Source organism: Oncorhynchus nerka, linkage group LG13 (assembly GCF_034236695.1).
Source record: "Oncorhynchus nerka isolate Pitt River linkage group LG13, Oner_Uvic_2.0, whole genome shotgun sequence".
NCBI lineage: Eukaryota > Metazoa > Chordata > Actinopteri > Salmoniformes > Salmonidae > Oncorhynchus > Oncorhynchus nerka.
In genome coordinates this window covers 13,155,653-13,169,586 of record NC_088408.1, presented here as the reverse complement: position 1 = coordinate 13,169,586, position 13,934 = coordinate 13,155,653, and the positions used below count along the sequence as shown (strand labels likewise).

The following is a 13,934-nucleotide window of genomic DNA, read 5'->3' as shown; positions in this document are numbered from 1 at the left end:
CACTATTTTTGCAGCATTAATTTAGTGCCTTATTCTGTGCAGGTAGTAACTGCAATGATCCATCCAGTTTTCTCCTATTACACTCATTAAACTCGGTCACAATTGGCCTCATGGTGAAATCCTTGAGTTGTTTCCTTCCTCTCCGGCATCTGAGTTAGGAAGGACGCCTGTATCTTGGTAGTGACTGGGTGTATTGATACACCATCCAAATTGTAATTAATAACTTCACCATGCTCAAAGGGATATTCAGTGTCTAATTTTGGTATCTACCAATAGGTGCCATTCTTTGTGAGGCATTGGAAAACCTCCCCAGTCTTTGTGGTGGAATTTGTCTTTGAAATTCACTCTCCGACTGAGGGACCTTACAGATAGTTGTATGTGTGAGTTACAGAAAAAAATCATAATAAACACTATTATTGCACATGGAGTGAGTCCATGAAACTCATTATGTGACTTCCTTAGGCTTGCCATAACAAATTAATACTTATTGACTCTTAATAGTTTATTAATTTATAAAAATGTCTAACAACATGATTCCACTTTGACATCACGGCGTGTCGTGTGTAGGCTAATGATAAAATACTCAGGCTGGAACACGACAAAAGTTGGAAAAAGTCTTGGGGTGTGAATACTTTCTGAAGCCACTGTAGTAGATAGTACCTAGTAGGTTTGTACCTTGGAGCAATAGTTTGAGAGTTTGGTTCAGACAGCGTTTGAGGTAGTATTTAATGGGTTTAGTAATAGGTAGGTTCACAGGACAGATGAAGAAAATATGTCAGAGCAGAGGACCACATTTTCTTTATCTTTTGATGGGGGTAAGAGAATGGAATCTCATTCGGTTTGGATAGTTCAGGTTGGGAGAGGGTTAGTAAAAATGGACAAATTGCCAAGGACAAATTGCTTGTACTTGTCTTAGGTTTCTGGGTTCAATTTGTAACTATACAAAACATCACACGCATATACACACACACACTCTCAGTCACACACACTCGGCCTTATACACACACATGCATTACATAGGGAGGATTATCACACAACTTCACAAATGCGGAAACCAAGGTTTTCATTCTTCAGAAGTTAACAGAAACACAAATAACTTTGACATGTAAGGGGTATAAATGATTTGATGTCATACAAAGCATGATCAAGCCAATCGGGAGACAGGGTACCTCCACCAATCAAGTCAAGGGGATCAGGAGGGGGAGGGTGTAATGTTAGCCACAACACACAGACACCACTGTAACCAGCATGCTACCAACACAACATCCAGGGAAGGGGTGGGGGGACAGGACAGTGATATAGAGTGATAGGTTGAAGGTGAGTGAACGTGAAAGTGAAGTGTTAGTGGTTATGGCTGAGGAGGGTGAAAGGGTAAAATTCATATGATTTCAGAGGTCAGGAGATGAAAAGGCATTGATGAGCGGTGGTGGGCATGCCATGCGCCAGAGTGTGTTGGAAACAACTGTCAGAGATCCGGTAAAGAAAGGGGTCGCCATTTTGTCTCTCTGTCGCCATTTTGTTTCTGTTTAGCATTTTAGAGCCCGGACCGGAGTTTTGGCGGCTAATGGCTTGTTGAAGATTCACTCTTGTTGTTTGGATTGTGGCAGAGATTCTCTCAGTTCTTGGGTGGCGACGGTCCTCACAAAAAATGTTGAGATTTTTATTTGGTGGAAAAAAACATAAATTTTTCATGCATCCCTGACAAAAGATCAAAAGTCAGAGGGAGAATCTGGTGGTTTATTTGAGACTCGAAGAACCTCTGTGAACTTCGTAGCGATGAGGAATAAAAGAAGAAGTAAAAGACGGACTGAAAAAAGAGGAGGGGGGGAGGGGTAGGGAAGAAGTTGAGAGGCCAGGGAGGATATTGAGAACTGAAGAAAGCTGTTGGTAATACAAACCCATTTCCTCATTGTTTGATAAGATATGTCAAGGATGAAATTGAAATTATAAAAAGAAAAAGAAGAGGGGGGAGGGACACACGGCAAACCCAAAAAAAGACAATAAGAATGATATCTACCAGACAATGCAGTATGTTTACCATAGCGTGTCCAATGCCTGATTGCTTTCCGGAAAAGGGGAAGAAAGGAAATCAAAAGAATAGTGAACAAAACGGTTGTTAATAGGGGATGGGAGAAGAAAGAAACCAAAATAAAAAACAATGACTTAGGAGAAGCAGGATGATAGTTAGTTAGTATGTTTGTTAGTTGTTCAGATAAATGTTCGTTAGTAAGTAAATACAATGACTTAGTATTTCATGAAAGGTAAGTGTTAGTCTAACAAAGCCTGTCTTCCCAAAGAGAGGGAGATAGACTGGCGGAAAGGTAAAGAAAGACAGACAGAGAAGAGGAAGAGGAAGAGAGAGCGAGAGAGTGAAGGAGAAAAAAAAGAACCCTAGCCTCTGGTCTGTGAGTCAGCTAGTGGGCTACATCCTTTAACAACCTCTTAGTGGTAGGAAATGAACACTTTACTTACTTTTCCACCTCTCTTCATCTCCATAGTACCGGCTGAAGAAACCCTTTCACTGAAGAAACCCTTTCCACTCACTCACTCACCACAAACAAACAGCTACCTGCTATCGCTTTTCTCACTGTGCTTTCACTCTTATAGTACAAGTATATATCCAGTTTACAGCCCTACTTCTTAAATTTCAGTTGAGTAACAATGTTAGAATAGAATACAGTCCTAGTTACAGCTATGGTTACAGCACGTAGCATTGGAATGAATGGCAGTAGAGGCATAATCCTGATTTGACCTATGCAGGAATATAAAAAGTAAGACACGTGAAATATCAGACATTGTGTAATATAATTATTGTCATATTACCAAAGAAATTGTCATATCATTATAAATGCAGTTTATTCAGGTTTTATACCAATTGTCTGTATAAATAGCCTCAAAAATATATGTAAAAATACCATAAATGTCTACCTTTTTCTTGGAAAGCTGTGAGTGTTATTATATGATACAATATCAGTACTTGTTGCATGTGCATCTTGTCTAAGTCCCGTCATCAACTGATTTCAGCCAGTGTCTGGCTGTGGATTGACTGTATTTTTAATTTTTTTATTTTACCTTTATTTAACTAGGCAAGTTATTTTACCTTTATTTAACTAGGCAAGTTATTTTACCTTTATTTAACTAGGCAAGTTATTTTACCTTTATTTAACTAGGCAAGTTATTTTACCTTTATTTAACTAGGGTATCATAGTATTTAACTATGACAGCCTAGGAACAGTGGGTTAACTGCCTTGTTCAGGGGCAGAACGACAGCCTAGGAACAGTGGGTTAACTGCCTTGTTCAGGGGCAGAACGACAGCCTAGGAACAGTCAGGGGCAGAACGACAGCCTAGGAACAGTGGGTTAACTGCCTTGTTCAGGGGCAGAATGACAGCCTAGGAACAGTGGGTTAACTGCCTTGTTCAGGGGCAGAACGACAGCCTAGGAACAGTGGGTTAACTGCCTTATTCAGGGGCAGAACGACAGCCTAGGAACAGTGGGTTAACTGCCTTGTTCAGGGGCAGAACGACGGCCTAGGAACAGTGGGTTAACTGCCTTGTTCAGGGGCAGAACGACAGCCTAGGAACAGTGGGTTAACTGCCTTGTTCAGGGGCAGAATGACAGCCTAGGAACAGTGGGTTAACTGCCTTGTTCAGGGGCAGAACGACAGAGTTTTACCTCGTCAGCTCGGGGATTCGATCTTGCAACCTTTCGGTTTCAAGCCCAACGCTGAATGGAATGTTGGCACGTTGGCAGTTACTTAGAAAAATGAAGGGAATCATTTCTTTAAAACTGGCCACCTAGCTAGCAAACATACATTACAGATACATTCTTCCAATTCATTATTTTACACACTGTCTCATTATAGCACTGCCAAACCATGGTTAACCAACTCTCTGACCAAAAATGGCTGACCTTGATCCCAACATAAGAATGTTCATGTCCATTCTAGTATTCTGATGTGTACTGTGAACTATCTACGCTTACAAGGACCTATCAGATGCCATTTTAACATCCATTTATACGATTTGAATAAGATGCTCCACTGATCTGAAACAAATGTCCAACAGAAGGCTCCTATTGTCTGTCACACCGAAGTCCCTCCATTGTCCCGAGTTAATGTGTCTTAAACCCTGCCTTGTAGTTTCTGTAGCTATACAGAGGAGCAAGATAGCGACTCTTCGACAAGGCTCCTGATAGAAGTGTCAGCTTAGTCAAGAATAAAACAAAGTAGTATACATTTAAATGAAGAAAATAGGGTAAGTCTTCAAAAGCAACACAAGATAAGGAGAGACAGAGAGGAACAGAGAGCCATGGTATCAGCTGCTCCACCACTATCAATCACTGTGCAGTCTGTGCTTCTTTATTCACATAGTCACTGCTAGGGGTTATAAAGAGAGGGGAAAACACTACCTAACCATACTGATAATACTTCAACACTACACAAATTCATAATGTCTCTCTCCTAATATTTCTAAAGTGCTTAGGTCACTTGGAAAAGGTGCTATATAAAAATACACATTCATCTAATATAATACATCAATTGTAAACAAAGGTAAACACTAATTTAACAACATAAACCCACGACACTAATACCAACCGATTTATATATTACTACAACTAATCAATACCAGTCGTGAACCTATGTCTGCTCAGTCTCCATGGTTACCTGTCTGAGATTGCGTGTGACCTTGATGTCGTGCCAGCCATTATCGTTGAACTTCCCGTTGACGGGCTCCACAATGGCCTCGAAGGCCCCGGAGCCCAGGTTGATGACCAGGCTCACCGCCCCGTCCTTTAGGGCCAGGTTGACATAGTCAGCAGACTTCCCTGTGTGGAGCAAGAGACCGTTCCTCTGCCACGTCTTGAATGAGAGTGTGATCTCATCACTGGATGACTGGATGGGGTTCTGGGACAGGTCGTAGCAGAAGTACTCAGAACCACGGAACGTCGCCACGTTCTCTTCTCTTGCTGGAAGTAGAGAGGAGAATAGATGTAAGTTTAGGTTATATTCAAGGCTCTTACCCAAGACGTACAGAAGTGTAGACATTGATGTTGAAACATGCATTAGTACATATGGTGACCCTGGAAGGAATGGAACCACAAACCCACAAAGAGATTCATGGTCTCCATGAAAAGCATATCATTGACACAAGCAGGAAGTCCATTGTATAATCTGTCATATTTGACAGTTAAAACATGACACAATTACAATCCCTTCACATACAGAAGTAGGCGTTGAATCATGTCACGGTTACAAAATGAATCATATGTCATCACCTCCCATGAAAAGAGGACTGTGTCATCACCTCCCATGAGAAAAGGACTGTGTCATCACCTCCCATGAGAAGAGGACTGTGTCATCACCTCCCATGGAGGACATGAACTACAGTACCAGTCAAAAGTTTGGACACACCTACTCATTCAAATGTTTTTCTTTATTTTTCCTATTAACTACATTGTAGAATAATAGTGAATACATCAAATGCAGAATGCTGCGGTGGCCATGCTGGTTAAGTGTGCCTTGAATTCTAAATAAATCACAGACATTGTCACCAGCAAAGCACCCCCACACCATCACACCTCCTCTTCCATGCTTCACGGTGGGAACCACACATGCGAGATCCTCCGTTCACCTACTCTGCGTCTCACAAAGAAATAGCTGTTGGAACCAAGAATCTCAGATTTAGTCTCATCAGACCAAAGGACAGATTCCCACCGGTCTAATGTCCATTACTCGTGTTTCTTGGACCAAGCAAGTCTCTTATTATTGGTGTCCTTTAGTAGTGGTTTATTTGCAGCAATTCAACCATGAAGGCCTGATTGACACAGTCTCCTCTGCACAGTTGATGATGAGATGTGTCTGTTACTTGAACTCTATGAAGTATTTATTTGGGCTGCAATTTCTGAGGCTGATAACTATACCTCTGCAGCAGAGGTGACTCTGCGTCTTCCTTTCCTGTGGCGGTCCTCATGAGAGCCACTTTCATCATGGCGATTGATTGATTTTGCAACTGCACTTGAAGATACTTTCAATGTTCTCGACATTTTCCGGAGAGCTGTTCTTGCCATAATATGGACTTGGTCTTTTCCCAAATAGACCTGTCTTCTGTATACCACCCCTACCTCGTCACAACACAACTGATTGGCTCAAAGGCATTAAGAAGGAAAGAAATTCCACGAATGTACATTTAACAAGGCACACCTGCATTCCAGGTGACAGCCTCATGAGGCTGCTTGAGAGAATGAGTGTGCAAAGCTGCCATCAAGAAGTGGCTACTTCGAAAATCTCAAATATAAAATATCTTTTGATTTGTCTAACACTGTTTTGGTTACTACATGAATCCATATGTGTTATTTTGTCAGTTGTATGTCTTCACTTTCATTCCAAAATGTAGAAACTAGTACAAATAAAGAAAAACCCTTGAATGAGTAGGTGTGTCCAAACTTTTGACTGGTAGTGTATGTCATCACCTCCCATGAGAAGACAGGACAGAGTAGCACAGTGGACCAAATCAATCTAATTCAGTCACCACAGTGACATAATATCAGCTATCCCATAATGTTATCCTCATACCCTAATGCACTCATCATAAAAACCCAATCCGTATGAGCTTCCACTGAGGTCTCCATGGTAGCAGACTGATTATGACCTTCCACTGAGGTCTCCATGGTAGCAGACTGATTATGACCTTCCACTGAGGTCTCCATGGTAGCAGACTGATTATGATCTTCCGCTGAGGTCTCCATGGTAGCAGACTGATTATGACCTTCCACTCAGGTCTCCATGGTAGCAGACTGATTATGACCTTCCACTGAGGTCTCCATGGTAGCAGACTGATTATGATCTTCCGCTGAGGTCTCCATGGTAGCAGACTGATTATGACCTTCCACTGAGGTCTCCATGGTAGCAGACTGATTATGATCTTCCGCTGAGTTCTCCATGGTAGCAGACTGGTTATGATCTTCCACTGAGGTCTCCATGGTAGCAGACTGATTATGACCTTCCACTGAGGTCTCCATGGTAGCAGACTGATTATGATCTTCCGCTGAGGTCTCCATGGTAGCATAATGATTATGATCTTCCACTGAGGTCTCCATGGTAGCAGACTGATTATGTTCTTCCACTGAGGTCTCCATGGTAGCAGACTGATTATGAACTTCTGCTGAGGTCTCCATGGTAGCAGACTGATTATGATCTTCCACTGAGGTCTCCATGGTAGCAGACTAATCATGACCTTCCACTGGGATCTCCATACTAGCACACTGATTATGACATTCCACTGAGATCTCCATGGTAGCACACTGATTATGACCTTCCATGGGGATCTCCATGGTAGCAGACTGATTATGACCTTCCACTGAGGTCTCCATGGTAGCAGACAGATCATGACCTTCCACTGAGGTCTCCATGGTAGCAGACTGAGTATGACCTTCCACTGAGGTCTCCATGGTAGCAGACTGATTATGACCTTCCACTGAGGTCTCCATGGTAGTAGACTGATTATAACCTTCCACTGAGATCTCCATGGTAGCAGACTGATTATGATCTTCCACCGAGGTCTCCATGGTAGCAGACTGATTATGACCTTCCACTGAGGTCTCCATGGTAGCAGACTGATTATGACCTTCCACTGAGGTCTCCATGGTAGCAGACTGATTATGACCTTCCACTGAGGTCTCCATGGTAGTAGACTGATTATAACCTTCCACTGAGATCTCCATGGTAGCAGACTGATTATGACCTTCCACTGAGGTCTCCATGGTAGCAGACAGATCATGACCTTCCACTGAGGTCTCCATGGTAGCAGACTGATTATGACCTTCCACTGAGGTCTCCATGGTAGCAGACTGATTTTGACCTTCCACTGAGGTCTCCATGGTAGCAGACTGATTATGACCTTCCAGTGAGGTCTCCATGGTAGCAGACTGATTATAACCTTCCACTGAGATCTCCATGGTAGCAGACTGATTATGATCTTCCACTGGGATCTCTCTGTATGGGGCTTTTTAGTCAGACCGTCAGATAGAGGAAATTGAGAGAGGAGACATGGAGACACAGGGGATTAGAAGAGGAGACTGTGGGAGCATGAGGTCTGATGCCAACTGGCTCAGAGACAGTTTCTATCTACAAGCCATCAGACTGCTGAACACTTGAACTGGACAGACCACCTGCTCTGATTCTCCACATACACACACACACACACACACACACACACACACACACACACACACACACACACACACACACACACACACACACACACACACACACACACACAACCAGACTGTTACTATACTGCTCAGTTTATACACTTGCCCCCTCATCTCCCCTTCATGTAAATACATGTGTAAATATTGGACTTTATATTGTCCCTTCCTGTATTATACTGATGCTAAAATGTTTATTCTATTCTACTGAGCCATTGACTTTATGTTCATATTCTTATCTTGTATTATTTCTTATTGTTGTTGCATTGTCGAGAAGGAACCTGCAAGTAAGCATTTCATTGAACGATGTATACCACGCGTATAGCATACATACGACTAATAAAGTTGGACTTGAACTATATTGAATAAGTAAAGCATTTATTTATTTTTTGTTTAAGAAAGAAAGAAAGAAAGAGTGTATATGGGTCCAGGTGTCACGAATCTCGCCGAAGATGGTGCCTCTTCCTGTTCGGGCGGCGCTCGGCGGTCGTCGTCGCCGGCCTATTAGCTGCCATCGATTCCCTGTCCGTTTGTTTCTGTTTATTGGGTTTAATTGGGTACACCTGTTTTGAGTTAGATTTTGTTTGTAGGCTATTTAAGGGCACTAGGCCTGCTGGGTATTTGTGGGGGCTTGTTTCCTGTTATCTATGTATGAGTGTGATCAGTATTTCTCCGGACAGGTTTTAGTCCGGTGTATTTTTGGGATGGGTTGTTTCATGCGCCCTGGTGTTTTGCATGTCGTGGAATCACAGTCTATGGAATAAAATATCCACGTACTGAATTACCTGCTCTCTGCACTTGACTCCTCCACTCACCATCGTTAGAAGTTGTAACACCAGGAAGCTCCAGACCATGATATCATGAATAGTGTCAGTTCCCGACTGCTTGAAATGTTGCCTTTTAAACAGCCCTAGTACTAGAGGACAGACCCAGTACTGCAGCTATTACAGACATAACCAACACCTGGCCTAGAGCCTCCACAAGGCTGAGGCTTCCAATTCAGTTCTTCACCCTGCATGTTAATTAAAAGAAGAATAGACCTGGCGGACACTGCAACAACAGCATCGTCTGTGTTCCAGGTATTAAATGTTAGAAGCTGTCACCTTCATAATAACAGACTATCCCTGTCATTTAAGTCTTTGCAAATGCCACATGCAGTGTTGTATGCATTTTAGCAGAGCTAGAGTGATCTGGAAATACATTAAATTACTGCTAATTATGTAATTCTGTACAGTCATGGCCAAAAGTTTTGAGAATGACACAAATATTAATTTTCACAACGCTTTCTGCACAAAGTCTCCAGAATGTTGTGAAGAGTGATGAGATGAATTGAAATTAATTGCAAAGTCTCTCTTTGCAATGGAAATGAACTGAATCCCCCAAAAACTTTTCCACTGCATTTCAGCCCTGCCACAAAAGGACCAGCTGACATTATGTCACTGATTCTCTCGTTAACACAGGTGTGAGTATTGACGAGGACAAGGCTGGAGATCCCTCTGTCATGCTGATTGAGTTCGAATAACAAACAGACTGGAAGCTTGAAAAGGAGGGTGGTGCTTGGAATCATTGTTCTTCCTCTGTCAACGATGGTTAAACGGCAAGGAAACACGTGGCGTCATCATTGCTTTGCACAAAAAGGGCTTCACAGGCAAGGATATTGCTGCCAGTAAGATTGCACCTAAATCAACCATTTATCAGATCATCCATCAACTTCAAGGCGAGCAGTTCAATTGTTGTGAAGAAGGACTTCAGGGCGCCCAAGAAAGTCCAGCAAGAGCTAGGACCATCTCCTAAAGTTGATTCAGCTGCGGGATTGGGGCACCACCAGTACAGAGCTTGATCAGGAACGGCAGCAGGCAGGTGTGAGTGCATCTGCACGCACAGTGAGGCGAATACTTTTGGAGGATGACCTGGTGTCAAGAAGGGCAGCAAAGAAGCCACTTCTCTCCAGGAAAAACATCAGGGACAGACTGATATTCTGCAAAAGGTACAGGGATTGGACTGCTGAGGACTGAGGTAAAGTCATTTTCTCTGATGAATCCCTTTTCCGATTGTTTGGGGCATCTGGAAAAAAGCTTGTCCGGAGAAGACAAGGTGAGGGCTACCATCAGTCCTGTGTCATGCCAACAGTAAAGCATCCTGGGACCATTCATGTGTGGGGTTGCTTCTCAGCCAAGGGAGTGGGCTCACTCACAATTTTGCCTAAAAACACAGCCATGAATAAAGAATGGTACCAACACATCCTCCGAGAGCAACTTCTCCCAACCATCCAGGAACAGTTTGGTGACAAACAATGCCTTTTCCAGCATGATGGAGCACCTTGCAAAAGTGATAACTAAGTGGCTCGACTGCTGGTGGATAGACTGCCTCTAGAGCAGGCTAGACTGCTAGTGGATAGACTACCAAAAGAGCAGGCTAGACTGCTGGTGGATAGACTGCCTCTATAGCAGGCTAGACTGCTAGTGGATAGACTGCCTCTAAAGCAGGCTAGGCTGCTGTTGGATAGAATGCCTCTAGAGAAGGCTAGGCTGCTGTTGGATAGACTGCCTCGAGAGAAGGATAGACTGCTGGTGGATAGACTGCCTCTAAAGCAGGCTAGACTGCTGGTGGATAGACTGCCTCTAGAGCAGGCTAGGCTGCTGGTGGTTTGGGTTGTTTTTTTGGACCGACTACATGTAAACACAAGAGAGGTTATTGTTGATCCTGGAGGGAGAGAGGGAGAGGAAGAAAGGGAGAGAGAACGAGAGAGCGAACAAACGAGGGAGAGAGAAAGCAACGTAGAGAGAGAGAGAGAGATCTAGAGTGAGGGGAGAGAGAGAGATGAAAGGATGGATGGAGAAATAAAGAAACCAATAAAGAAAGAAAGGAAAAGGGCAGTGTTTTAGGATGATTCAGTTCAGAGAGTAATTTTCCCTTCGGCATAAAAGACTGGGCACAGCAATGCTATACAGAGGCAAGATGAGAGAGAGAGAAAGAAAGAAAGAAGAAAGAAAGAAAGAAAGAAAGAAAGAAAGAAAGAAAGAAAGAAAGAAGGATCAAAATAAATATAAATAAAGAGAGAGAAAGAAGACACACAGAACCGTATTTCCAGTGAGACAGACAGTGAGCGCGCTGTAGATTATGTCTAGTCTAAATCAACACTTACTATTTCTCCCTGTTTACTTCACTGACTGACTGTTTGGTTTTTCATCTGACAGATTGCTCTTGCATTCATCATCCCAAGAACAAGCAGATAAGACACTGTACAGACAAACGATAAAGCATCAAAGATAGCAATAATACCCTGGTAAATATTGAACTTGAGGCAGAGGACATGCAAATTAAAATAGTTTACTGTTAGGCCAACTATGTTGTCTGCAGAGAAATGTGTTTACAGTACGTATCATAACTCATTCAGAATATAAATGTCATTTCAGAGCATCAGTCTTCAGCAGCCTATGAACGTCACTTAAGATTAACATTATCTATACAATCAAAAAATCTATTTACTTATGATTAATTCATTAATGTTCATATCCCTGATGCGTTTAATTAATCCCTATGCCAATGTCTACTTCAAGTGCTTTATATGCATCTAGGGTTTATTGCTGCTTTCAGTTCTAATCTTAAACCTTAGACGACAACGACATACTACAGTCTATACTCCTTGCTACCAGCTATAGATAAATATAGTTCTCTTTTCAGTTCACCACTTGACGTCACCATATTGTAACAATATGTCTCCATAGCATGTAGCCTAGTTCCCATAACTATGTTGATGTCCTGTTCTCTCCTTCAGAAAACCGGGGTTACGAAATGAACCTGGACATATACGGCCAATTTGAGAAACCAAAAACAGATCTTTCTCTGTGTTTTTCCACTCTAGACACGGCAACTCAGGAAGAGACACATAGAGTGTGTCCCAAATGGAACTTTATTCCCTAACAGACAACCAACCAGGCCCAGATCCCCTTCATTCGCCGGAGAATGAAATGAAGATTTGATACACTCTAACGGCAGGATAGAACAGCAGCCTCTGTAAGACACAGGGCGGGGGCCTATTCATATATGTAAACAACAGCTGGTGCACGATATCATTGGCATAGGGTTTTGCTCGCCTGAGGTAGAGTATCTCATGATAAGCTATAGACCACACTATCTACCTAGAGAGTTTTAATCTGTTTTTTTCCGCAGCTGTCTACATACCACCACAGACTGATGATGACACTAAAACCGCACTCAATGGGCTGTATTCAGCCACAAGCAAACAGGAAAACGCTCATCCAGAGGCGTTGCTCCTAGTGGACTTGAGTGCATGGAAACTTAAATCAGTTTAACCAAATTTCTATCAGCATGTTAAACGTGCAACCAGAGGGAAAAAAATTCTAGACCACCTTTACACCGCACACAGAGACACGTACAAAGATTTCCCTCGCCCTCCATTTGGCAGATCTGACCATAATTCTATCCTTCTGATTCCTGCATACAAGCAAAAATGAAAGCAGGAAGCACCAGTGACAAGGTCTACGAAAAAGTGATAGATGAAGCAGATGCTAAACTACAGGACTGTTTTGCAGCACAGACTGGAATATGCTCCGGGATTTTTCCAATGACATTGAGGAGTACACCACATCAGTCACTGGCTTTATCAATAAGTTCATCGAGGACGTTGTCCCGACAGTGACTGTATGTACGTACCCCAACCAGAAGCCATGGATTACAAGCAACCTTCACACTGAGCTAAAGTGTAGAGCTGCCACTTTCAAGGAGCGCCAAGTATAGGTCCAAGAGGCTTCTAAACAGCTTCTACCCCCAAGTCATAAGACTCCGGAACAACTAATCAAATGGCTTCCCAAACTATTTGTATTGCCCCCCCCCCCCCCCACACTGCTGCTACTCTCTGTTATTATCTATGCATAGGCACTTTAATAACTCTACCTACATGCACATATTACCTCAAATACCTCGACACCGGTGCCCCCCGCACACTGACAAATTGACTATGTAACGGTACCCCCTGTATATAGCCCTGCTATTGTTATTTACTGCTGCTATTTAATCATTTGTTATTCTTATCTGTTACTTGTTTGTTGTTGAAATTATCTTAAAACTGCATTGTTGGTTAAGAGCTCGTAAGTAAAGCATTTCACTGTAAGGTCCACACCTGTTGGTTAAGAGCTCGTAAGTAAGCATTTCACTGTAAGGTCCACACCTGTTGGTTAAGAGCTCGTAAGTAAGCATTTCACTGTAAGGTCCACACCTGTTGTATTCAGCATTTCACTGTAAGGTCCACACCTGTTGGTTAAGAGCTCGTAAGTAAGCATTTCACTGTCAGGTCCACACCTGTTGTATTCAGCATTTCACTGTAAGGTCCACACCTGTTGTATTCGGCACATGTGACAAAAACAACTTGATTTGATTTCCTAGTACACTTCTTTTGACCAGGGTTCTGGTCTGGTTCTGGGGAACCTGGTGTCATTTGGGACACATCCACTAATAGACAGGAAGCCTTATATGACATAGCAAGCCTAGAACGTCCCAAAGCAACTCTAGACCTTCCCATAGCAACCCTAGACATTCCCATAGCAACCCTAGACCTTCCCATAGCAAACCTAGAACATCCCAAAGCAACCCTAGAACGTCCCGAAGCAACCCTAGACCTTCCCATAGCAACCCTTCCCATAGCAACCCTAGACCTTCCCATAGCAACCTTAAACCATCCCATAGCAACCATTGACCTTCCCAGA

General features: G+C 42.8%; 2 protein-coding genes across 2 annotated transcripts in view; both read right to left on the bottom strand.

Moving 5' to 3' along the window:
• The window catches only part of LOC115123956 (neurexin-3b-like), a 474,303-nt gene extending 472,247 nt beyond the window's left edge, over positions 1-2,056 (bottom strand). The window contains exon 1 of the mRNA XM_065026202.1: positions 2,018-2,056. Coding sequence (XP_064882274.1) covers positions 2,018-2,041 — 24 coding nt within the window. The 5' untranslated portion in view covers positions 2,042-2,056. The remainder of the gene's footprint in view (positions 1-2,017) is intronic.
• A 2,583-nt stretch (positions 2,057-4,639) lies between these two features.
• Positions 4,640-5,987, bottom strand: LOC135574758 (neurexin-3-like). Its single transcript, XM_065026954.1, has 3 exons — positions 5,923-5,987; positions 5,072-5,082; positions 4,640-4,968 (listed from the first exon to the last, which is right to left on the bottom strand). The coding sequence occupies exons 1-3, from the start codon at positions 5,985-5,987 to the stop codon at positions 4,640-4,642; spliced, it is 405 nt and encodes a 134-aa protein (XP_064883026.1).
• Between the last annotated feature and the right edge of the window lie 7,947 nt (positions 5,988-13,934).

Bases quoted from the DNA above. Each gene is read 5' to 3' on its own strand.
- LOC135574758 (XM_065026954.1), bottom strand. From the start codon at position 5,987: ATGAAAGTGGCTCTCATGAGGACCGCCACAGGAAAGGAAGACGCAGAG.